Below are 24,729 nucleotides of genomic sequence, written 5' to 3'. Positions count from 1 at the left end.
TCTCCCCTAGTTCTGCTGCACAAACAGTACCACAGTGACTCTGGCCACAGGGGCCCCTGTTTCCCAGTTTTTCCTCAGACAGCCCCTCTTGTTTCCCCCCTTCTTTCCCCTGCTGATTCCTCTGGTTTTACCCCTGCCTATTTGGGGTGGTTGGAATGGGAGCTAAGCCAAAAGCTGTCCTGCTGTGAAGGTCATTGCCAGTCTGAGGCCAGCCCAGGGCAGGGCTCAGAGCAGGGACCCATCCTGCAGTAGAAATCCAGCCAAAATTGCTGTGTGGAGGATGACACCAGAGCTGTGGGATCTCTGCAGTCTGGCTGTTGGCTTCAGGCTGGGGCTGAAGGCACCATTTCTGATTTACAAGCCTTCCGTGACAGAGCCTTGATCTGCAGATTTCCAGCTTTTGAATTTTTCAGGTGCTAAATGCTGAGGAACTGAGGTAGTGAACAGCAGCTCCTGAAGAAATGGGGCATACATGAACTTGCTGGATCAGTCACATTTGGTGTCCCTCCTTGGCATAAGGCTACAACACAACCATGCTGGCACGTTGGTTGGAGAGCAGTTCTGGCAGGAATATGCAAAACATTTTTCCAAAGGGCCTTTGTTTGGTCTCCAATCATCACCTGAAAAAGATACTTCATTAAAATATGTTTTACTGAAACTGAGGAGGGATTGGACTGGAGCAAGGTAGTGGGGCAGATAGCTATAATGCAAGAGAGTGGCCCATAGCATGTTTAAATCAATCATTTATAGAAACCACAAAAAGGAAACACAAGTGCAGGAGAGGGACTACCACAGACAATTTTGTGGCATTTTCTGTAAGCAGCCATTGACTGATGCTCCAGTGACTCATTCACATGGCATTTTCCCAGATCTGATAATATCCTGGACTATGAGCAACTCTCCTATCTATGCAGATTTTTTTTCTCTTAAACATATTTCACGCACCTTTGTGCATAACATAGCATCATTATGTGTGTAATTGCATATTCGAGATCTCTATCCCCTGTTTCTATCCTTTGCTTACGTTTGCTTTGGCTTACGATCCTATCATGTGCTGAAAGCTGAGCAGGCCTGATCTGGCAGGACAGGTCAGTGCTTGAAAGAGAAACCTCTGATTAAACCTCTGAGTGCTGCAGCAACTGGTGACAGCATCTGTGAGGGATGAACTCCTTGCAGACAGGTTGGGTGGGACACTGGGCATGGGAGCACCGTTTTCCTTACATATCTGTGGTCATCCAAGTCAACCACCAGCTGAAACTGGTGGGATTTGCAGTTTTCTTCCCAGTTCTGGGTTGTCAACGGCAGGAAGAAATTTAAGGCATCAGGACTGCTTTTTTCAGGACCTATCTTCATTTTAATAAGTAGATGGGTGTTGAGTTAGCTAATATAAAACTCAGAATAATGTAGATTTCGACCCTGGGTTATGGATTAGGGTCAGTCTGTTGAGAACTTAAAGATGATCACGATTCATTAATCTCAGTTTCTCTGTTACCAATCTTCCTATCTTGTTAGCAAGTGTGAATCCCCAGATGCAAATTATGAACATGTTTTTTCCCTCAGTGCTGACAACCTAGAACATAACATGTTTATGTCACTCGTGGATCATATCTTGCTCTATGCAGATGTTGATCAGGGTATGATGTCTCCCATCAGACTATTGCCTATGGGTACAAGGCATTGTGATGGATTATTTTGGCAGTGCTTCCAAACAAGTCAGAGTCCAAAAAATATGGGGCAATTGTATGACAGAAATAACAACTAACAAGAACTTATCCAAAACTCCTGAACAAACACATGCTTTGAGAGTCCAGCTGCAGCCCAAGGAGATAATGGCGGAGCCAGACATCTGTGTTCCCCCGTACCACCCTGTGTCTCCAACAAACGTGCTGTGCCCCACACAATTGCTGGTTGTAAAATTTCCCCTTTGCTGCTTCTAAGGGAATTGCCCATGCAGGCTTTAAAAGAGGTCCTGTGAGTCCAAAGGATCTTGTTCATGTCCTAAATTTCCAGGATGGCCCATGCCAAGCCCCATGGCACTTGCAAGAGAGTGAGACCCTGCTCTGATGCTCCTATTCCTTGCTACGCTGCAGCTCCCACATGGATCAGGGACTGGACTGACCAGGAGGGAGGAGGGAGCAAGTTCTCACCCTGGGCACAGAGGAGGGAGTGTGGCCAGGGGTTCTGCAATGCTCCCAGGGCTCTGGCAGTGTTTTTCTCCCCCAGGCCCTTGCTGACAGCATTGTGTGACTGCAGTGTGGTGGTGTGGCATCCAAAACTGCCATGGAACTGAGCAGAAGAGAAAGCGCAGGAGGGGAGATGGTGCTTGCACAAGGGAGGTGAGCGGTGAGCAGGCTCTGCTCTGCTAGCTCGCCTTCTCCCATGAAGCACTGTACAAACAGCAAAGGCCATAAAATATGAGATGAACAAGACAAAGTCAGATATTTACTGCCCTAAGCATGAACGTTCCCCATGGTGAGTTTTCAAGTGCCTTTTGCTTCATGTCTGCTTTTAGATGACGCATGTGATGTGGCCTCCTCAGCTCCTGGAGGGAAAAAGAAAGAAAGCTCTACCACAGTGCAATAGATATCCCTCTTCTAAAGCTTTTACTGTATCTAAACACCATTGAATTGCTGCATTGCTGTAGGCATTATAATAAGTGCTCTGGTGAGCTGAGGAGTTGCTCTGCTGGCTTGACCTGTTGTGGATTTGAAAGACGCTCCCACTTGCCCTTCTGACCACTGACCTCACCAGTGGTGAAGTGGATGTCCTTGGCTGTCTTGGGGCTGGAAGAGGTCACTATCTGCACTGCACAGTGGAGAAAAGAGTACTGAGAAAGGTGACCCAGCAACTGATGGCACTTCTGGCACTCAGCTGGGAGAGGTCTTTTAGCAAGGATCGTGTAATCTGCTGCGTGCAGGTGCAAATGTCTCCTCTGCCCACCACAGGCTGCTTCTGAACAAGGTTTTTGGGCCACCCCCTGGGGATAGGAAAATGGGTAGGGAGGAGTGGATGCTCAGGTGTCACACTGGTGAACAGTAGAGCTGAGAATATATTTTTACCATTTTCATGTCATCTCAGATCTGAGCAATTCAAGAACAGCAGCTAGTAAACTCTGCTAGTCTTCTGTTGCATGACTTAAGTACTGAAGTGGTGAGCATCCCATTCCACTGGACAGCACAGTCAGTTAGGTAGTGGTCACTGAGATGCGTTGGACCCATGAAGAAGATCCATGAGAGTGTGATGTGAGGAGAGTGTGATGTGAGAAGAGTGTGTGAACAGAACAAATGTACTTCCCCAAAATTATTTTACAATCTCCAGTGATTCACGGGTCAGGGACCACTTGTGTTACAGGGCTGTCCATGTTTAATAGCCATGGGTGGATTTTTACCTTCATGAATTTGTCTAACTATCTTTAGATGTCTTTTTAGCACCTTCAGCATCCTGTGTCAAGGGCTTTTAGACATTCATTACATAGCCTAGTGCATGAACAGCAGTGTGAGCTTATTCTGAGCAAAGTCATTGCAGCAGTCACATATTTCCCAGCAGAGTCTTCACTGGCTGCTCCTGTAGGCACTTGCTGTGCCTAATGCTGCAGTTTGGAAATGCATGAGCATTTGAGGTGCCAAATTGCTACTCATAGCTTCGTAGATCTGTTGTGGTTTGCACTTCATGGCTGTGTTGTGGTCAGAGGCCCATCACATCAGGTCCTGTGCAAATACACCCTAGGGTGGTTCCTGACCGCTGTAAGGGTTCATGTTGGGAGTGAGGCACAGATCCTCTGCCATTCTCATAAGATTATACATTGTTCATTTGATTGGATAATGAGGTTCCTATGAAGTCAAAATTCAGAAGGTGGTGTGTAACAGTTACTTCCTCACTCGGAAATGGCTGATAGGGATGTGTACGTTTGAGTGTCTGTGTAAAAACAAACATAGGGACAATAAAGACAGTGACAAAATTTAGTAATTGCCATGGGTTAGGGATATCTGCACTGTCAGTGGTGACTGATATGCAGTGTCCTGTGCTTAGGGAAATAAACTGCATGTCAGTGCTGTGCTTAATATGGGACAATTCATGAAGCTGCCACTTGTGTCATCCAGGACTTGTGCCAGGAAACTACATGAGCTAGGAAAACTGGCTCGTTTTCAGGGCCCATCAACAGATGGATTTTCAGCTTCTCTGAGATCCTCTGGGTCAATGTCTTTACATGCAGGAACTGAAAGAATGGGAATGACCAGGGAGACATCTCCAGATCCACACCTGGCCTCTCTTTTCTCTGTCTTGAAACAGCACAAGAGGCAAAGGGGGTTGGGGGATCATGAGGGTGGTGAGGTCTAACTGATGATGGAGGAAACATCTACTCCCACTGAAATGCCTGTGGGGCTCCTTGGTGCTCGAGGAGAGGCTGGGCAGTGTCTGAGGGGATTTGTGTGCATGCCTGAAAGGAATCTGTGGCATCTCCCCACAGCTGAGATACTGGGAGCTTATCGGGGTTTCCTTTGGATGCCTTCACGTCCGCACCGGCGGCAGCCCTCTGGCTGGGGTGGGCTGACACTGGGAAAGCCAACCCAGCCATCTACATCCCAGCCTTTCCCTCCCCTGTGGAGAGACAAATCCCACAGGGCAGGCACTGCTCAGCACCAGAGTGAGTCATACCAGATGCTATATGGTCTTCAGACACTCCCTAGCAGGTGTGATATGGGAGAGCACAGTCGTGTTCTGGAGGAGATAGCTGGGTAAATCACTGATTACACATATAGGCAATGATTACACATATAGACAATGATTAGTGTCACCAGGTTCCTCATCCCACAAAACATGTGGATAACAGACAGCAGCAAAGATGGACTTTTTACAGGGGCCTGAAGTGATAGGACAGAAGGCAATGGCCTTAAACTGAAGGAGGGCAGGTTTAGATTAGCTATTAAGAATAAATTCTGTGAGGGTCATAAGGCCCTGGCACAAACTGCCCAGAGAAGCTGTGGCTGTGTCATCCCTGGAATTGTTCAAGGCCAGGTTGGATGGGGATTTGAGCAACCTGGTATAGTGGATGGTATCCCTGCCTGCGGCAGGGGGTTGGAACGAGGTAGTTTTAAGGCCCTTTCAAGCCAAAAGGTTCCATGGTTCTGTGACTCTATGGTCTGCCTACGGGTTTAGCACCATCTCTTGAAAGGTTTACAGGTGTAACTTATATGAGTGGGATGTATGGATGCAGTACACCCTTAAGCACCTGGTGGCTGTGAAGGACTGCGTGAAGTACTACTGGCTCAGCCTTGCTCTGCTTGCTCAGCAGCAGCGGGTGCAGGCATGGCTGTGTGGCTCTTTGTGAATGTCAACACAAACTTTTTCGTGCTGCTCAGGTGGATGTTGGGTGGGTGTGTCTTTCAGACCATCCTGGACTGGAGTGCCTGGGGAAGAGATGACTTACTGGAAACTGGCCAGGGAGACACAGCCATGCTGTGCTGTCTCTGGCTACAGTCAGAGGTGGGGAAGTGTTCAGAGCAGTGTGCTGGCATCACCATGCTCTGCAATTTCAAAACCTCTTTTACCTGACCCAGCGTCTCCTCCCCCAGGCTGCAGCCTTTCCCCTTTAATATCTCCTTTCAGAATGTGGGTGTTTGTGCTCCCCTAGGAGAAAGCCTGGCTACTCTTATCTCCAGGGTGATGATGTACTGTGAGCTCTGTAGTTTCCCCAGCTTTCACTTTATCTGTGGATTGAAAGCAGACCTGAGCACATGGCTGAAGGCTCAGTGAGAGCACTTGAACTCACAGAGCCTGCTGCTCTCTGCCTGGGCCTGGGCAGACCCATGGCAGGGTCCCAGCACAGGCAGGCAGATGTTCTCTCACAGGGGTATGGTGGGAGCACATCCCTGAGCAGGTGAGGAGAACAAGGTGCTCATGGAAATGAAGGATGATGGCAGATGAGGAGCCAGCATGACCTTGTTGGAAATCCCATGGGTGCCTTGTGGGACCTCTGCTGCTTACAGTTCTGGTGCCCCAAACATAAGAAGGACATGGAACTGCTAGAGAAAGTCCAGAGGGGACCACAAAGTTGATCAGAAGACTGGAGCACCTTCCCTACAAAGACAGGCTGAGAGGGTTGGACAAGAGAAGGTTGTGTGGAGACCTCATAGGAACCTTCCAGTACCCGAAGGGGCCCATAGGCAAGCCAGAGGGGGACCTTTTGTCAGGAACTGTACTGATAGGACAAGGTACAAATTGAAAGAGGGGAAATGTAAGCTAGATATTAGGAAGAAATACTTTACTGTGAAGGTGGTAAGATACTGGAAAAGGTTGCCCAGGGAAGCTGTGGATGCCCTATCCCTGTCAATGTTCAAGGCCAGGTTAGATGGGGTCTTGAGCAATGTGGTCTAGTGGGAGATGTCCCTGCCCATGGCAAGGGTGGATTGCGACTGGATGTTCTTTAAGGTCCCTGCAAATCCTTAACATTCTATGGTTCTATGACCTGATCTACTCCTGCGCTTCCATTTCACTCTCTGTTAAATATTTGTGGGTGAGGGAGACTCTCCAAGGCTTTTCACAGATCAAAGCTGGTGGGTGCCTCAAAAACCATTACTCTTTCCTCCATATAAGAATGACTTCATTCTGTCTGATTAAGTCAGACAAGGGCAGGAGGAGTGTGGCCCAGCATGGGGTGGATGGGTTCCTGGTTACCAGGAGGGTTCCACTCTGTTGCCCAACAATGAGGCCAGGGCCACCCCTGGCAACCCCGTCACACAGAGCCCTGCTCTGCCCCTAAAGACAAACAAAGTCAAGTAATTCTGCTCCTGCCAGCAGCATCACCTCATGGTTTACCTCCATCTGAGCAGCCCTGTAGTTGTAGCAGCCCAGTAGCTGTAGCAGCCTGGGGCAATGCAGCACCATGCCCAAGGCAGGACCCCACCAATGAACCGCCACATCCCTCCGCATGTCGCTCCACCTCCCTCTTATGTCCCTTCACGTCATCCTTCTGGCCAGTATGACTGGAGCAAGCCTGATCACACGGAAGAGCAGCATGTGCAGGTGATGAACCTTTGGCTGGCTTCAGGGCAAGGGACAATGGGTGAGCTGAAAGGCTGTGGAGGCTGTTATCCTGGGAATGGAGAGTGGGATGACAGTACAGAGAGCAAAGACATCTGGTCAAAGACACGTGGGGTGTGTGAGACTTGCTTGGTACCTGCCATCCATAAAGAGGAGAACGAGCAGACCATGAATGTGGAATGTGAGACTACAGGGAGCAGGTGTTCCAGGGTATGTCAAACAGGTCTGTCCTGGACAGCGAAGGTCATACCAGTGCTGTTATGATCTCTCTGGCTAGGTCTTGTCTCCTGAAGGGCACTGGAGATATTTTGGTGCTGTGTTCATTTGGTCTGATTGAGGAACAAGCTGTTCTTGCCTGTGGTGCACAGCTCCTCTGCTCAGCTGTCTGCTCATGCTCTTGGCCTCTGGGGAGCAAACGCTCCACCAGCAGGGCTGAAACAAATGGAGTGGCAAAGGTCCACCCGCTGATTAGCCCAATAAATAGATAAATGAGCTCCTGGGTGCAGAGGAAGCATGTGCACTGTCAAACAGAGTCAGAGAAATTAGTCCTAGCAGAATGCCCTGGGGTGCCTGGGTACTTGTTCTTCCCAGGGCTGCTCTGGCAGGACCTAGGGGCATTGTTCTCCTGGTTCTTCATTACCATGGTTATCAACACCAGGACTGTTAGCGGGCCTTGACTGTGCCAAAACTTTCCTTTCCAAACTGAGACGTTTGTGACTAGTGCTGAAAGCACACCTGTCTTGAGGGGGAAAGTGGGTTTTTTTAGCAGGTGGCTGCTTAATGTGCAGTGGAAAACATGGCAAAATCATCATAGGGCCAATGCTGAGTGAAGTTTCAACCTGTGAGGGAATCAAGGCGAACATCAAGAGGTGGTGTGGAGCTAAGCATGAGCAGCCAATGCTCTTCTAACAAAGCTCATAGGAACACTTTAGGTGATAGCACCTGCAAGAAATAAGTTAACTCATGACTGTGACGGGCTAATGCTGCACATGGACAAATGGCTTTGAGAATTTGGCTTAAAATTAGAGGAAATTGTCTAATCTTCAGAGCAGCAAATTCTGGTAACAGGGCCCAACAGGAGGAGTTGGGCAACAATTGTCTACCACTACAATGGAGAGTGGCCAGGTGACCAAAGGGCAGATGTGGTGTGGCTGCCTGTGTCAGTAGGGGACTGTATTTAGTGACCCCGGAGATCCTCGTCAGCCCTGCGGGTAAGTGAAACCGAGCAAGTACGAGCAGGTTGCTGTTGGGAAACCAGCAGATATTTGCAATCCAGCCCTTGGCTGACTCACATGGCTCTCACTTGCTCAAGATCACCACATCTGGATGCAGAGAGAAGGGGCAGTCCAGCCCACCTGGCGGTCATGGGGGTGCATGTTGGAGCCCTTCACTCCATGTCCCTGTGCAAACACCGGAGGGAAAGTGCCAGTATCTAGCATGACTCATAGGTCAGGCCTCAGATGCTTATTTTAGGTGGAGAAGAATTGCCCTTTGGAGCTGCCTGTTTTTCTCTGCTGATTATAAACTCAGGCACAGGCTCACACACTTTGGGTTTGTGTACTCGCAGAGCAGAGGTGCTCTGGTGCACATGACCCACGGAAAGGTGATGGTTTCCTTGAACACTAGCAAGTCTAAAAATGGCCAGCAGAACCCCAGAATTAAAGGATTCTCACATTTTCAGCAGCCAACAGAGGAGTCCTTCTGAACACCTTAAAGGGAGAAATTAATGTCTCAGTGCCATCTTGTGGAATGACCTGTATGAGAGGACAAGCTCCAACTCCAATGCTGGAGTTTTACAGAATTTGGTGGTAAAATTGGAAATTATGCCACAAATATTATCACCAAACCAAAGATTTCTATTGCAAACTGGGATTGCATTTTTCCCTGAGAAGACTGCAAGTCTATGGGAATCCGGTGTTCCCAGAAAGTACCTATCCGTTTTTCAGCCCGAATCAGAATTTTGAGATGCCTACAATTAATGCCTGAATGCAGGAGACAAAGCCCATCAGATACACAGCAGCTTCACTGTTTGCCCACAGGGAAGGAATCCACTTGGAAGGCTTCCTGAGATCTAGGAGTGAAAAACAAAGTTGTAGGTCCAGTTGTGGGTGTTACCGACCCACTGATACCTTGCCCATCTGAGAAAGGCTGTGCGATCTCCTGTATGTGGCGATGCAAGGATCTCAGGTGACATATAAAGTCAGCTGGAAATCACCATGTGCAGAAGAAACTTGAGGGTCTTGTCACCATCCCAACCTGGTTTTCCAGGACCCATGTTTGTGCTCCACCAATAAACATTTGCATGGCAGAGAACAAAGTGGCCTAGAAAGGTTTATTCTGTGCCGCAGCATAGCTTGCAGACTCACAGGACAAAAACCTTCCCACCTAGAAATATGCTGTAGAAACACCCTGCGAGCAACATGATTATCATCCATCATAATTAAATGATCCTTAGTATCAGAGACAGGGCAGTAATTTACTGCATATTTAGCCAGGCGTTCACTGAGGTCAGTAGCTAATCTGTCACTGGAGGAGGGATTATCCCGGTCCATAAAACTCTCCCTGCCACAAGACATACAATCATCTATGGAGAAGAGAGGAGAATCAGCTTCCCAGGTTCTTCCATACAGCTACTGAGTTCCCTGTGGGTGAAAGAAAAGCTCATGAACTTTTGCCACGCAGTAGAGGAGAGGAAGGCAAAGCCAGGGGCAGCATGAGCAGAGCACCATGTCCTCATTGGGGCAGCTGCTGACGCTTCTGCAGAGCTGTCCCCTCCAGGGCCACAGAGAAGCTGCAGCAGGTTGAGAGGAAGGCGAAGAAAACCAGCAAAGAACCAGAAAATGCTCAAGGGAAAAGGTCTTGAGTGTTCAGCGGATATGTTTTTCCATGATTAACCAAAGGTGCTAAAACCTTTTCATTGTGGAGAGATAAGAGCACCTGGTGAGCAGGGAGATAGACAGAGGGAATCTGGAGATGGAGGAGGAATCAGGGCAGCAATGGTTCTGCTCTGGCAGCCAGGTGAGATGGAAGGTCTCTTGAGACCATTGCTGAGGTTGGCTTCTCCTTGCCCTACATGAGAGGACAGATGGGGTGGCTGGTAGGAAGGCTCTTTGCGAGTGTGACGGCATCTGCAGACACAGGTGCATTCAACAAGAGCAAATATTTGACCTGAAACAATGCATTGTGCTCTTCCCAGCTGCAGACAGCAGAGCATCATCACTGCAGAAGAGGCATCCAAATAGTCCTGCACAGGCAAATGGTCCCAACCCCACCTGTTTAAAAAAACTGGCATCAAACCACCAGTCAATGGGTTACAATGCAGAGCAGAGCCCAAATTCCTGTTCAGTTCCTGTAGAAAAGGCTAAGGAGAAAGACAGGCTTTAGGAGTGTATCAAGGCTACTGACAGCTCCACTGTTCTGGGGTTAGGCTGCTCCTGGGCAGAGGGACAGTATCACCAATGCCTCATGACAGAAATATTGCATTCCCACCATACAGCTTTTATAGGATGACATATGGGGGGGAGGGAAGCGGGGAAAGACTCTGAAGCTAGCGGCTGCTTTATTGGCTTGTTCATGGTTAACCAAAGGAGAGAAGGTGTCTGGGGGTGAAGAGAGGGTGCCAAGTTTCAAAGGGTAACTTGGCTCAGCGCAATGAAGTGTGCCGTCACAACAGGAGCAGCGAGTCAGCTGTATGGAGGTGGGGAGGACAATGTTGGAGAAGACTAAGAAGGCGATCAAGATTCGTAACTGTACCATGAGGGAGCTGCTGGCAGAAGCACTGGGAACATTCATCCTCATGGTAAGGAGGAGTCTGTGCGTGTGTGTGTGTGTGCGACCAATTAAGGCAGCAATTTGTAAGGTCAGTGGTTTCCTAGCACATCCTCAGGGTTGCTCAGTGGTTGGTTGCTACTGCTCACCCCTCTGCTTTGGTGGGATGGCAGTTTCCTGGCAGGCAGACCATGTGCCAAAAACCTTCTGGAGCACAAAAGTAATGCAGGGAAAGGGAGGTGAGCGCTGGGAGAGAGTGAAGTAGATGAATCATTTCTGTTGGGAAAGACCTTTAAGAGTTCAACAATTAACCCAGCACTGTCAAGGCCACCGTCTAAAGCATGTCCCTAAGTGCCACATCTACATGTCTTTTAGACACCTCCAAGGTGTTATATATATGTAATATCTGTAAAAAACACCACTTCCCTGGGCAGCCTGTTCCAATGCTTGACAACCCTGTTGGTGAACAGATTTTTCCTCAAATCTAATCCTCCCCTGGCACAATTTGAGGCCATTTCCTTTTGTCCTGTCACTTGTTACTTGGGAGAAGAGGCCACCCCTCCCCTCACTACACCCTCCTGTCAAGGAGCTGGAGAGAGTGATCAGGACCTCCCTAAGCCTCCTCTTCTCCAGGCTGAACATCCCCAGGTCCTGCAGCTGCTCCTTATCAAACCTGTGCTCCTGACCCTTCCCCAGCTCCACTGCCCTTCTCTGGACATCTTGCTCTTTCAGTTTTCTTCTAGGAGAAAATTGAGGAAGCGTTTGGGAATGAAGTCAAAGATCAGTGTCTAAAATGATTGTGTCACACCCCCTGAAAGATCCCAGAGAGTGAATTGAGGCTTTTCTTCCTGCTGTTCCAGAGGTGTGGTGTAGCTGGGGAGCAGACCCTGGAAAGCAGACCCTGACTCTTCTATCACTGTCAGCTGTGAAACGAAAACAGCATTCATCTGTCTTCCTCTTGGGGTTGCCAGGGTAATGAACTTTCCAGAGAAATTCTCCAGAACCACAACCCAGCATTAGGAAATGCAATTACAGGGTGTGAAGCATGCCAGGATTTCACTTTTGATTTTCTTGCTGCCAGTCGAATAGTGCTTATGTAAATCGTACATAAACTGCCCCTGTGCTTATGTAAATCATACATAAACGGCCCCCTTGCCTGAGGGATCTGTTTCACAAAGAAATAATTAAGTGGGTTGGAGTTCCTGGCCTGCTTCAGAAGTGTTTGGGTAGAGGACTAGGAAGGTTTTGCAGTCAGGATTGATCCCTGGTGGGGGTGAAGTACCCACTGAGACCAGAGACTTTGAGTGTTGGATCAACATGGCAGAATGAGATCCTCCCTCTGAGAAGGCCCACTATCTGTCTGTGCAAATTTGCTACATCAGGACTTAGCCTCTGCTGAGACTGAACAGAGGCTGGCATGCAAAGGCTGGGCATAACCCAAATAACTAGTACTTGGAGATTTACAGAGGAAGAAGTTAAGATTTGTGTAAGCATAGGGACCTTCTGACACAGCTTTCTGTACCACGAAAGGCTCTCATTTCCAAGGGCAACAACTGCCTGTGCAGAGCATGGTTGCTTTCTATCTCATCATTTTGCACATCTAGCTCTTTGAATTACACTCCCAGGTAGTTTTGCACCCAGAGTGCCACACCTCAGTGTCTGTGCAGAGTACAGACATCTGTGACTCGTATGCAGCAGCTCAGCAAACCATTTTGCTTTTTTCATTCTCTGTTATTTGGTGGTAGAAGTTCCCAGGTGACAAAGGACAACTTCAGGGTTGTCCTGCCAGGGACGCAGTATGAGGTGGAGACTTTACTCTGCACTCTGACAGTTCAAGGCAGATTTTGCAGCCTGCTGCTCACACTGGCTCTTCCATCACTGATCCATGAGAGGGAAGAGAGAAGAGGAGGGCACTGCACATGGGCTGAAGACAGGCAACATCCAGCATCAGAACAAAGCATACAGCACCCAACTCTTCAGCAGCGCCTTGGCCCTCAGTGCAACAGGCAATGTGCTGGATGCATCTCCAGGATGCCTGAATGGCTGTTATTTGGACCACAACACTCACCCCAGGGCCTCTCAGTTTAATGGACAGGAAGCGTTGGTAAGAGGAACCCGGCAGCAGGACTAAGCAGCACAAGGCCTAGGGAAGAAGGAATTAAAATAAATGTTTTGGGACTGTGAGGATGCAGGAAAAAACCAGAGGTTTGGATCTGTGCTGAAAAACAGATTCTGTGGCCTATCATGGTTTTTTTTTCAGGATAATGCTGTTTATGCTCAGTCATGTCTCCTGCCCTGCACTGCTCTCTCTGCACCTGTGTGCTCTCCTGCAATACCTGCACCTTACACATTTGTTGTCTCTTGGGTCTGGCTTTGGAAAAATCAGAGATGCATATACAGAATTTGTGTAATTTGCAGATGTTAGGGGGACATCACAAACTGTTTCTGGGGGCTTTTGCTGAGGCAGACTGAGAAGGGCTCACACTGTGGGGGCTGTAGCTTTGCGCAGAGCGCAGAGTGTGGTCTGTGTCTACAAGAGAGATAAGAAGAGCAGCATGTCTGGAGAACAGGGGATTTGGGTGATGTCTGTAAGCAATGAGGGGAAGCAGACACATGAGATAAAATTTGGATGCAGGCGGAGTAGCCAGAAAAGATCACAGTTAAACAGTACAAGCCAAAGCAGAAGTTTATATGCTGGAAACGTACTGACTTTCTTGTCTTTGAAAGACATGTCACCTTGGATAAACATCAGTGCAGTCCAAGTAACAGGATAAACTTTCCAAACCCTCAGTGGTTTTTTAGGCAGAAACCTGAAGAAATGCCTTGTCCTTCTCCAGACTTTGGTGTAAGAGCACGCAAAGAACTGATTTTTCCACTCTTACCACATCAAAAGCATGAAATAGAATTCCCTCTTTCAGGACAGAGCAATGTCTTGAATATATGTTTTCCTGCTGGAGAGTGTTTACTTTTAGTTTTTTTCTCTGATTCTCCTTTAGTCACTAAAAAAATATTGAAACTTTGGCTGTTTCCAAACTGAAAATATATGTGTTTAATGGAAAAGTTAAACCAGAATTTCCTTTCTTTCACTGGAATGTTACCAAAATTAGTGCTGAGTTTTGCAAACAGCTGTATGCTGCCCAAACTACATTTTTAGTCAATAAATTGCACACCAGGAAAAGAAGGACAGTAAGAATTTGCACTCCCTCCTTCCATCTGTCTTGGATGTTGTCTCCTGGTGGTCCACAGTGATGCTCCTCTGGTTCATGTCCCTGGTTTCAGGCTGAGGCATCTGCAGTGTGGCTGTGTGAATGACCCCCATGGAGCCCCAGCTCTTGGTGTGAGTGTTTGGGGTTTGTATCTCCATACCCAACCATAATGAGAGTGCCTAGTTTGGTTTGATGGGCACCAGTCTCAGACATCACTTCAATTTTTGCAGGGTAAGGTTGTTCTTTGTCTTCAGACCATGGTCACTTTAGAGACTTCCTGTCTTTTGGAGCTCATTATTTTTGCAGAAAAAGTAGCAAAGGAGCTCAGTCTACCACAGCAACAAGAACACTTTTAACACTCTTTTCTCTCTTTCTTTTTACACAGGTTTTTGGCTTGTCCTCTGTGGCACAAGTGGTATTAGGAAAAGGAAACACCGGTCAGTATCTGAGCATCAATATGGCATTTGGCATTGGTGTTACCATGGGCATCTATGCGGCTAGAGGAGTATCTGGTGAGCAGCACACTCAGGCATGGGGCATATCCATGTCCCATAAAGGCCACGTGCGTTGGGGACAGGAGGAGTGGGGTGTGGAGGGGGGCAGTGCCTTCACAAAAAAAAAAAAGCAGTCCTAGAGCACCCAGGCAAGAAAAGCAGGAGAAGCCAGGCATGCCCAACATATGTACAGAATACTGACCCCAAACTTGTGTTCTGAGCTGTGACAGGGCAAGTGGGACAGGGAGAGTTGAGGAGAATTGGCCACTCCCTTCTGTTGTGGCCAGGAGAGCCAGGTTTCAGCAACTCCCCCATTTGGCCCATGCCAGCATGGCCCAAGCAGACAGGGAGCTCCCAAAACGTGCTGCTGATACGACCCATGGAGAAGTAAATAATTTATTGCAAAGGAGAGCTTACTGCTGATGTTGCAAAAGGAATGGTATGCAAATTTTCTCCTTATCACACACACCCATGCACAGATGCCCCACATGAACGTGGGAAGTGGTGTTTTGGGGCCACGGGGTGGCATCCCCCACATGACAGGAGCATTAGCTTTGCCTTCTGCAATTTCTGCATTCATTTCCACCAAGAGAAGACATTAAGGGCTCTAATAGGCAGAAAATTAAAGCAACTCCTTGCTCTTGAACTGTTGGAGCAGACAGAGGTCCAAATTTGGGGCTGGCTTGGAAAGGAAAATTTTTCCATGTGAGCAGTTAGGAGCAGTCAGCTCTTGATTTTCTTGTCCTTTTTGGAGCTGGTGGAAACATCCTGGGGAAGGCAGACTGAGGAAAGCAGGTCCTGCAGTCCCAAGTGACTTTTGAGAACGAGCTGATTTGTTGAGGAGAGAGGGCAGTGCAGAAGGGATCTCAGTTCAGTCAGCAATAGCATGGTTACAAAGCAAACTTCAGACCTTCCTGAGACAGTAATTTGGCTTCATCTGTGTCACAAGATGCTTTTTGTGATCTCTGAAATGGCTGGCCATACCCACATAAGAGCAGAGGATCAAAGAAGGGATCTACCCCCATTCCAGTTGTGGTTGTTGGACTGCAGCAGGTGGTACATGCACTTTCACTTCACTCTGTCCTGCACTTTGATGAAATGATGGGTGTCTGCATCTTACCCCTTTTGGAGTAGAAGATGGTCATGAAGGCTGGAACATTTGCTGGCCCCCAAAGTTTATACCTAGGCAGGAAAAAAAAAATTTCTTTTAGACTCCTGGGGATAGGAGGCCTGGAGAACACGTGATTTGCACTGAGGGCACCAGACCTGCATCCATTTAGTCTTCAAAAGCACTATTGTGATACCAACCTCCTTGACAGAAAGTGTTCCATCAAAACACAGGTCCTCATCTACCAGTAGCCACATAAAAAGTGCTGAGGTATGGGCTCTTTTTAAGCTCAGTAGGGAGAAGCCCCTTGAGAAACTTATAGGGAAACTCATGCCATCCCAAGAGAGGTATGTCTGACAGGTGAGATGACCCACTCTCTGGAGGCAGCCTGTGGTCTACAGAATTTTTAGAAGACTAGCTAGGAGCTCTTTGACCTGCATGATTCAGCTGTTGAGAGAGAAAGGCTCATTTTGTGTCTGTGCTAGAGTAAGACCCTGACCTGAGAGAGTCTTGCTGTTCGGGGTCAGTGTCTGGGTGATTACTGTGGGGCATGGGGCATAGAACCTCAGAATATTTTGGGTTGGAAGAGACCTTTCAAGTTCATCCAGTCCAACTGCCCTGCAATGAGCAGGGACATCTTCAACTGCAGCAGGTTGCTCAGAGCCCTGTCCAACCTGGCCATGACTGTTTCCAGGGATGGGGCATCCACCATGTCACATGTTCCAAAACAGCTGCACCAGTGTTGAGGCCTCTTTTTTTCTGTGATTTGCAGGAGCTCATCTGAATGCTGCCATCACCATTACCCAATGGGTTTTAGGAAACCTCTCCTGGACAAAGCTTGCAGCTTATATAGCCGGCCAGTTCCTGGGCTCCTTTATGGCAGCAGCCACCGTCTTTGCCCTCTACTATGGTAGGGTCGTGTCTTTTATCACAGAGGTTGCTGTAGGTATAATTTCATTCAGCTCACAGTCTTTCCAAAAATATGTCCTTTTACAGTACCTAGCATGATTTCTGGGTGAGAAGGGCAAGCTCCTGGCTTGTGGGACAGACTTCACAGCTCAAGTTCAGAGCAGGTCCCAGATATACCTCTGGGAAGGATACACAATTCCTGGAGAACACAGCTCCTTTTACTCAGGGCATTCCCACTTTCCAAAACCTGTCTTCAGCAGAAGGGCAGTAGCTGCATTTTGTCAGCATTTTGTTTCCAGGTCTGCAGGAGCTTTATTTACATGAGCTACCATGTATTAGGTGCTGCTGGAGCTCTGGGGGGACTCTGCTGGTCTGTGGAACACAGGTTTGCAGCCATCAGGGGTTTTGAGCTGTGAGCAGAGGACCCACCACCCACTGTCTCTAGCATGTCTCAAGTCTCTGAGGGGCAGAGGGTTGGAGGCCTCCACTGCCTGCAGACCATCCAGGCTACCCCAGGCTCCTGGAGCAGGGACAGGGAGTTGGTAGGTGTAAGGAAGCGACTGCAGATCAAAGTGTGTGGGTAACAGATATTGGTGAGTTCATGCCCTGCGAGGAGTGTGTCACCTCCATCACGTCTTCCATTGCCTCCCTTCTACCTGATGTCTGTGCTGGCTGCAACAGGTGGACTTGTGTGTGTGTGTCCTGTGGGATGAACGCTGTGCTAACTTCCGTAATTCCCACTTCTCCTAGATGCTATTTATGACTACACCCAAGGAAACCTTACAGTGTCGGGACCAACTGCCACAGCGATGATCTTTTCCACTTACCCCGCTCCCAGTGTATCCTTGCAGGGAGCCTTCTTCACAGAGGTCAGTGGGAATGGCTGTGGTGTGCTAGGAGAAGGTGGGTGGTAAAAGGTGCTGCTGCAAGGCTGCTACAGGGTCCCCAGAGCCCTACATGCACAGACACAACCACAACCTCTTCCCCAGGGAGCCCAGCATCCAGGCAGGTGCCTGAAAGGTAAGATCCGAGGCATCTTGGTGGCGGGACAAGCCTAAAGGGCTGCGCCTAAAGGGTAATACCTGAAGGCTGCTCCATAGCTTGGTCCAGGGCCTCTCCAGACACCTTCCCTGCATGCAGCACAAGCAGTGGGAAGTGAGAAGCTGAGCTGTATCACCAGCCATCTCCTCTGGGTTCTGCGCTGAATCCCTATTTGGATTCTACACCCACTCCATGCTCCTTGGCAGCTGTGCTGGGTGTCCCTCCCCAGCATGGAGAGCCTGGGAAAGAGCTGCTTTCTCACATGAGCACAGCCTGGATTGAGCCTCTATGTTTGAACAGACCCATTTAGACTGTGCAGTGGATTCCCAGCTTACAGCACAGATGCCCAGAAATAGGAAAGGGATGCTTCAGGGGATGTGGGGCACTGAGACACCAGGGAAGGAAGATTCACTTCCAACGCAAATCTGGAAGTCTGTGATTTTGACTCTGAGCTGACAAAACTCCTGCCTGGGCATGATGAAAAGGATAGTGGGAGTGGAAGACCCTAGAGGTGGGAAGTGGATCCCCTCAGCCTCCTGTGGACCATGAAGTGTCCTTGATGCCCAAGAAAGCAAATAAGAGTGACAATGCCTTGACAAAAGCTGCAGTTTCTGGTTTTGCTGGTGTCTGTGCAAGCAGTCCACATCTCTCCAGCTGCATTTTCTGAAACAGGAAGATACAGGTGTCATCACCTCTATCAAAACTATGCTTCTTGGTGTCCCAAGCACTGCAAATCTACAAATGCCAGCTATGTAGTCACTGATGGGAAATTCAGTTTCCCAGGTGAGAATCTGGTATCTGCATACAGGCTGTATAGAACATCACTTTCTCTAGGGAGGATCAGATTTGTCTCGTGAGCAGTTTGTTATGGCTCTGCTTCTATTAGACAGAATGTACTTAAAATAACCAATTTCCCTGACTTGAAAGATGGAGAGAGAGGACATTGCTGAGAAGTTTGTATTGGTCTTGGCAATGATGCTTTTTGCTGAGAAAACCTCAGCAAAGGTGATGTTTTTGCTGAGAGAATTTTCTTCAGTCCACCTGTGAGGAGGGAGTAATAGTTGGGTCCTTCCTGCCTTGACCGGACCGTGAATCTCATTTCCTCTTTCATTCTGGGAAGTCTCTCCCTCTTTGCTGAGCAGGACCTTTCAACCGTTCCCATTCTCTCTCCTGACCGGTTCTTCTCCCTTTTCTGTTCCTGCAGTTTACAGCAACGGTTATGCTGATCCTGGGCGTTCTAGTCATCCATGATGAGAAAAACAATGCAGCCTTGAAAGGTGCTCAGCCCATGCTCTCGGGTATGCTGGTCCTGGGCATTGGTCTGGGAATGGGGCTGAACACAGGCTATGCCATAAACCCCTCCAGGGACTTGCCCCCCAGGATCTTCACGGCAATGGCTGGCTGGGGAATGGACGTCTTCACGTAAGTGACCTGTTCTGCTCTTACACTGTTCAGCTTGCCAGGAGAGGAGATAAGCAAGAGATTAAATGTATCATGCAGCCTATTTCTTTGGACCAAGTGATGATATCACTGCAGAGTGTGAGGAGCCCTGTGCATTATGTACACAAAATTTGGAGTACCCTAATTCTCCTGCACGGGATTCCACGCCTTGGCACTCAGATATCTGTTTGGGCACCAAACTGTCTGCCTGTTCACTGGAGATCCAGCTGGTTTTTGCAGTGACCAGAGAGCCAGAATGCAGCTCACTGAATGAAGGTGCATTGCTGAACAGGTCTCCTAAATTTGGAGTCTGAATTTGGAGATGAAACCCTACCTTCCTCTATCTAGTAAGATGGTGTTGTGTTATGGATTTTCTTATGGTGAGATCATTACCAGAGTCTCCTGTCCTGGACACCCATTTTCCTTAAATTTCCAGAAAATGTATTTGAGAACTCTGTAGAGGAGTTGCAGATGTGATTGGAAACAGGGAGGCAGAATGCCTTTGTGTGTCTGAGAGTCCCACTCATCAAGACCACACAGCCCATTTCTTTTGGAGAAAAGAAACCTGCAGTGTGGAGCCACCTTTCCACGCTGATGGGGAAAATGACATTCCCTCCAGCAATCACGTGAGAGGACAGTGAATTTGTCTAAGCCAATTGTAGGCTTAGTGCCTGGAGTGGGACAGACTCCTCTGCTCACACAGCTCACTCGTGCCCCCAGCACGATGTAATGGCAGGGCAGTGGTTCCAGTCTGGCTCACCAGCTGCCTCTTCTGTGTTTCATTTCAGGGCTGACCATTCCTGGTGGTGGGTCCCAGTCACAGCTCCAATTCTGGGATGTCTTGCTGGTGTTTTCATCTACAAAGCCTGCATTGATTTTCACAATGAACCTGACCATGAAACTGAAAATAAGAAAGAAGAGGCAGGCACAGAGACTTCCAAACTGTGACGGCCACGTGCTTTGATAACACATGTGAAGGGCACATCTGTTTATCCACCATGAAGGTGGATAGACGAGGGACTAGATTTCAGTAAACCTTCTCTGCTTAAATGGACAAACTTGGTATCTGAGATATTGGGCAGACCTGCGCAGGGCTAGACCTGACTGTGACCTAAGAAATTATTCAACCACTCTGTATAAAAATCTACAAAAAAAAAAAAAAAAAAAAAGATAAAACAAAACTCAATCCACAATCATTGTATTCTGAAGAAAAGCAAAGCAGAGCTACAAATCTCCAGATACATATATATTCATTTAAATCAAAATACATGGCATCAACAGTGGCAGAACCAACATGATTAATTTAATTAACACAGAAATTTTCATCTGAAATATACTTTGGTAAGATGTAGATACTACAGTGATGGACTGGGGGCCTAGGCTTTCATTTGTATATCTGTCACCTTGACAAACACCTAGTTTGGCAGAGCACAGAAGAGAGAGAAGAACAAGGACAGTCTAAAATAGAAACATAAACCTGTTGGGTTGTTTGGGTTTTTCTCATACTTGTTTTCTTTTGGTTATTTTTTGATCTGAACATTCAGGAAACATTTGAAAAATTAGTAAACTAAACTACAGGGTCTCCTGAATCCTGCCACAGTTCTGGAACATGCTGGCATCAAAGAACCATGTGTGTTACTGACGCTCTTGACTTGAGCTACACCAACTACCACCACAGGAAAGAATTCAGACAACTTCTGCGTCTCCAAAAACCTGAATACTCCCACCCCCACAACACACTTTTTAAAAACTTTTTTTTCTACTCTGAATGCATGAGAAATGTAAGAGACTGCCCTGCTGCTGCAGGAATTCTGCTACCTCCATCTGAACGAGGAAGTGGGCCTGCAACAGCCTTACAGGTTTGAGGTGTCACTGGATTCAAAGCAGAACAGTATCGGAAGCTGCCTGTTCCCAGGAGGGTGACAAGAGTCAACTTTTCTAGAAAGTGCTTAAGCAAGTATGGTATGTATGTCAAGCACATAACTGCAGTTCCAGGGCTGGGTGCCATGAATAAACACAGAGATCTCCAAGAGCAGGAAGTGACAGAACATCTCTACTGCACAGAATTCCAGGGCATTTACTGGCTTTAATTATCATTCCCATCCCAATATTAAAAGGATAGCTGATGGGTTGCTATGGTATGGGGTGGGGTTGGGTGGGAGGTACTGACGTGTGCTTTCTCATTAGAGCTGACTTTATATCAGTGGAGCAGCTACAACAGATCTTGAGCTGTCTCAAGATGCACATGGGCTTGAGAGGCTGCATTAGAGCATTTCTTGTCATCTGAGGGTGGCAGAGAGTGGCTGCCAGGCAATGCAGCAACTGCATTTGAATGTAGGCCCTGGGCAGTGCTGGAAGCCAGCAAAATATTCCTGAGCAGGGGCTGCTGGCTGCAGAGATTTTGTACAGTGACTGCAGGACAGAAGTGGAACAGCTGTCACACAGCTCAGTCTTTTGGCCTGTGTGAAATAAACTGGGAATTTCTGAGTAGCTCAAGAGGGATTAGCTAAAAGCACTGTAACCCATCCCTTCTCAGTGAAAGATTCTCCACTGCATTGAAGAAACACCCCGAACAATCTGTCCTGCACACTGCTCTTGCCACACATCCTTTGCCTCCCACGTCCATGTGTTCCCCAAAGCATCTTCAAATACCCAATCACTCTGAAGGAAAATATTCAAATATTTATTAAAATATTATTAAGCATTTACAGGATAGCTTCATATCATATTTCTGAAGGCCATACAAATACTCATGAAAGCCTCACAACATCTCTGTGAGGTAGGCTTGTCTTGTGTAATTATGTGGTCATTTCAAAAATTAAAGATGATGCTGTTTAAATAGTCAATGCTTATTTGAAAACAGTGATTTTGATATCTGTATTTAGGCACAAAGTATGTTGGGTGCTACCATGATTCCAGCATATTTGGAAGACAGAATAGCATAGAAAAGTAATGGAAACAATCAGCTGTAACTGAAAACCAGCAGTGAATGAGTTAAAGTGCAGTTCTAACCTGAAAACGTACAGTATAGAAAACAGCATCAGGAGTTTCTAAAACTGTAGGATCTCAGTGGCCCCTGGTGAGATCCTGCCTAACTGAAAAGTGTCAAAGGCTGTTTCAATGGTCAGCTTTGCAATGAATGTGTGACAAACCAAGGGGTCCTCCTGGCTGATGGGACCCAACACCATTGACTCTGTGCTCAGCAGTTCCCACAAAAGGGAGGCAACAAGGGATCTTGCAGCTTCTGGCTTCACGATTATTGCAAATCATGTCACCATATGAAAAGATACAGCACAAAGGCCAAAAAGTGGTCTGGGCTGCAGAGCAGGTGGCTAAGCAAATGCAGAGGCATAGAAGTCCCAAGTCTCATTTTACCATGAATCTCAGAGCAGAAGCTGGAAGGAGCACAGGGAAGTGCACAGTTTGATTCTATCTGGAGTGAAAGCTACTTCTCTGTCCAGTGGGTTCCAGCCTGCTCCCACAGCATGCAAGGTCAGGACAGTTTTCTTTCAAAGGACATGGCAGAAATATCTTCACACCCTCTACTTCAGCATGGGTCTGTTCAAGTTACAGTGAATTACATTTGCTTTCATTTCACTGCTGCAGTTGTACAGGAACAGAAGCTTCCTTATGGAGCAGCGACATCAAAGGCTTCTTTATGCCCTTGGAAAAGTATGTGCTGCAAGTAGCAGAAGGGAATAAAATCAATGTCTCAAGGGTTTTTTTTAAGAGTCTCCAGGAACTACATCCACATGGCTGCTATATTTCATGCAAGTGCTGCAATATGTTTTCCATGGGCACATCTATTCATGCACAAGGAACTTGGTCTGAACCACTGAGACTCTGCAGCAGAAAACATCAAAGCTTATTGCACATGTTGTCCAGGGTCAGATCTGGTGGGCTCACTTCCTTGAAGAATTCCCAGCTAGTGAGGATGTCTTGGCAGAGGTCATGCTCATGTGACTCTTTTGGGAGCCTGGTGGCTGTGAAGGTGGTTTCTTCTTGAGCACTGGAGTTTTGTTCTTGCTTTTAAACACTTTATTGGGGTCCAGCTTGTTCACAAAGGAATCAGCTTCTTCAGTCAGGAGTGCTGTGTTGATGGTTATGGGTTTATACATGTTAAACCATTGCTGAAAGGAAGGATGGTGGGGAACACAAGTTAAAATTCAAACTGCAGTTAGACAATTCCACCTTGCTCCCCATCTTCCCCAAGACATGATTTTAATCCTATGCCACTTACCAGTTTGCAGTTTACAGGACTTGGAAGAGTGCGTGATAAGGATACACAAGGCATGCCTACAGCCCCAGTCCTGGAACTGCATTCCAGACAGGGAAGAGGAGAACCAGACACAAACCTAACACCACCTTTCCTGCAGTGTAACTCCTATCAGGAGCGATTCCTGATTTAAACCACAGGAGGAAAAGCAAAAGGATGGGATGAAACTAAACCACATTTATTTAGATTCAGATAAGCAAAAAAGATTAAAAACCCTTGGAATTTAAATGTACTTATAAACTGAAAACCAACTAGTTGAATTTCTCAAAATGTAACCTTCCTCCCTCTCTTCACACATAAAATAATGAATTTTTTTAACTCTTTACAGAAAAAAAAATTGTGTTTGTTGTCTTACTCTTTCTGCTTCTATCTAGAAGCAATTACAATGATTTGGGGTTTTTTTTGTATCATTTCTCCATTGACAAAGTCAGGAAATAAAACTGTAGGAGTTATGGTATTCCAAATCACAGTGCAATCACATCAGCAAAATGTTGAACAAGATGAAGAGAACATCAATACTGAAATGTAGATAGCAATCTACTAACATACTGCTTAGTGGAAAACAGCTTTAATACACCCCCTTGAAAACCTTTAAAAATGATAATGGCTAATGAAGTAGGAGGATTTTAACCAACAGGGGCTGCACATGTTTAGGGACTATACAAATGATTCCTCTTAAGGTTTGCAAATATACTGAACATAACAAAATACTTATAGCAGGTAAGTTGCAGAAAGGCAGAGCACAGTGCACGTACACAGCCTTGACTGATAAAGTACAGTGCAGTGTAACAGGGAAGGCATCAGGAATGAAATGAACCAAATTCTAGAGCCACTATTTGATGGGAAGTCAGGAGTGATTTTAGTAATTCTGATGTGCACACAGGACCAGGGAATGCCATGCTGGTAAGAGAGCTGTCATGTCTGGGTGAAGTGCAGGACACTCACTGAGTCCCAACAGGCCCTGCCAAGGTGCTCTGACACTGTGCTGTGTTCAGTAGGACCATCAGCTCCCTTCCCTGACCTCTCACAGCCTGGAGGCAGGGATAGGGCTGAAGGCCCAGTCAAACAGAAAAAGAGCAGAAGCCTCTAATAGCAGGATTTTGGCATGGCAGAATAGTATTTTTAGTAATAAGTGACTGGAATGGTCATAAGGCTTTATGTAAAGGTCTTCTGTAACTACCTTTAGGACTTTAAATTGACCTTTTCTGGGCATAATTTTTATCAAGGCCCAACTGCCTTGAGAAAAGCAGGATTAACACAATATTAGTGAATTCAAATTACTGTGAAGCAAATGACTGTTAACAAGTTACAGGGAAAAAACTTGTGATCCCTTCCATAGGTCACCAGGGAGGTCCCCTTGAACCTAGGGACTGCTTGCCAAAAGGTGGGAAGATGTTTTTCCAGCCTATACTTACGCAAAATATTGACAAGCTGGAGGCTGCTGTC

At 47.2% G+C, this 24,729-nt stretch overlaps 2 protein-coding genes across 6 annotated transcripts in view; one reads left to right on the top strand and one right to left on the bottom strand.

The window, feature by feature from the left end:
• The first annotated feature begins 10,711 nt into the window (after positions 1–10,711).
• On the top strand, positions 10,712–24,725 carry LOC138103075 (aquaporin-7-like). Of its 4 annotated transcripts, XR_011147653.1 has the most exons (7): positions 10,712–10,840; positions 14,401–14,527; positions 16,390–16,527; positions 17,277–17,395; positions 18,772–18,989; positions 19,796–20,969; positions 23,251–24,725. XR_011147653.1 is itself a non-coding variant. In XM_069001061.1 (6 exons), exons 1-6 carry the CDS (start codon positions 10,733–10,735, stop codon positions 19,953–19,955), a joined length of 795 nt encoding a protein of 264 aa, XP_068857162.1. In that variant the 5' UTR covers positions 10,712–10,732; the 3' UTR covers positions 19,956–21,848. The 4 variants fall into 4 exon arrangements, 3 of the variants coding, with proteins under 3 accessions (XP_068857162.1, XP_068857161.1, XP_068857163.1); XM_069001061.1 differs by lacking the exon at positions 23,251–24,725 and having other exon boundaries at positions 14,401–14,452; positions 19,796–21,848; XM_069001060.1 differs by lacking the exon at positions 23,251–24,725 and having other exon boundaries at positions 19,796–21,848.
• Positions 21,670–24,729, bottom strand: part of TPGS2 (tubulin polyglutamylase complex subunit 2) — a 21,306-nt gene continuing 18,246 nt past the window's right edge. For both annotated transcript variants that reach the window (XM_069001059.1, XM_069001058.1), the window contains one exon: positions 21,670–23,137. In XM_069001059.1, the coding sequence (XP_068857160.1) occupies positions 22,910–23,137 (228 nt within the window). In that variant the 3' untranslated portion in view covers positions 21,670–22,909. The remainder of the gene's footprint in view (positions 23,138–24,729) is intronic.

This window comes from Aphelocoma coerulescens, assembly GCF_041296385.1.
Source record: "Aphelocoma coerulescens isolate FSJ_1873_10779 chromosome Z unlocalized genomic scaffold, UR_Acoe_1.0 ChrZ, whole genome shotgun sequence".
NCBI lineage: Eukaryota > Metazoa > Chordata > Aves > Passeriformes > Corvidae > Aphelocoma > Aphelocoma coerulescens.
Note: the sequence above shows the minus strand (reverse complement) of the source record. Positions and strands in the feature narration are given on the sequence as shown.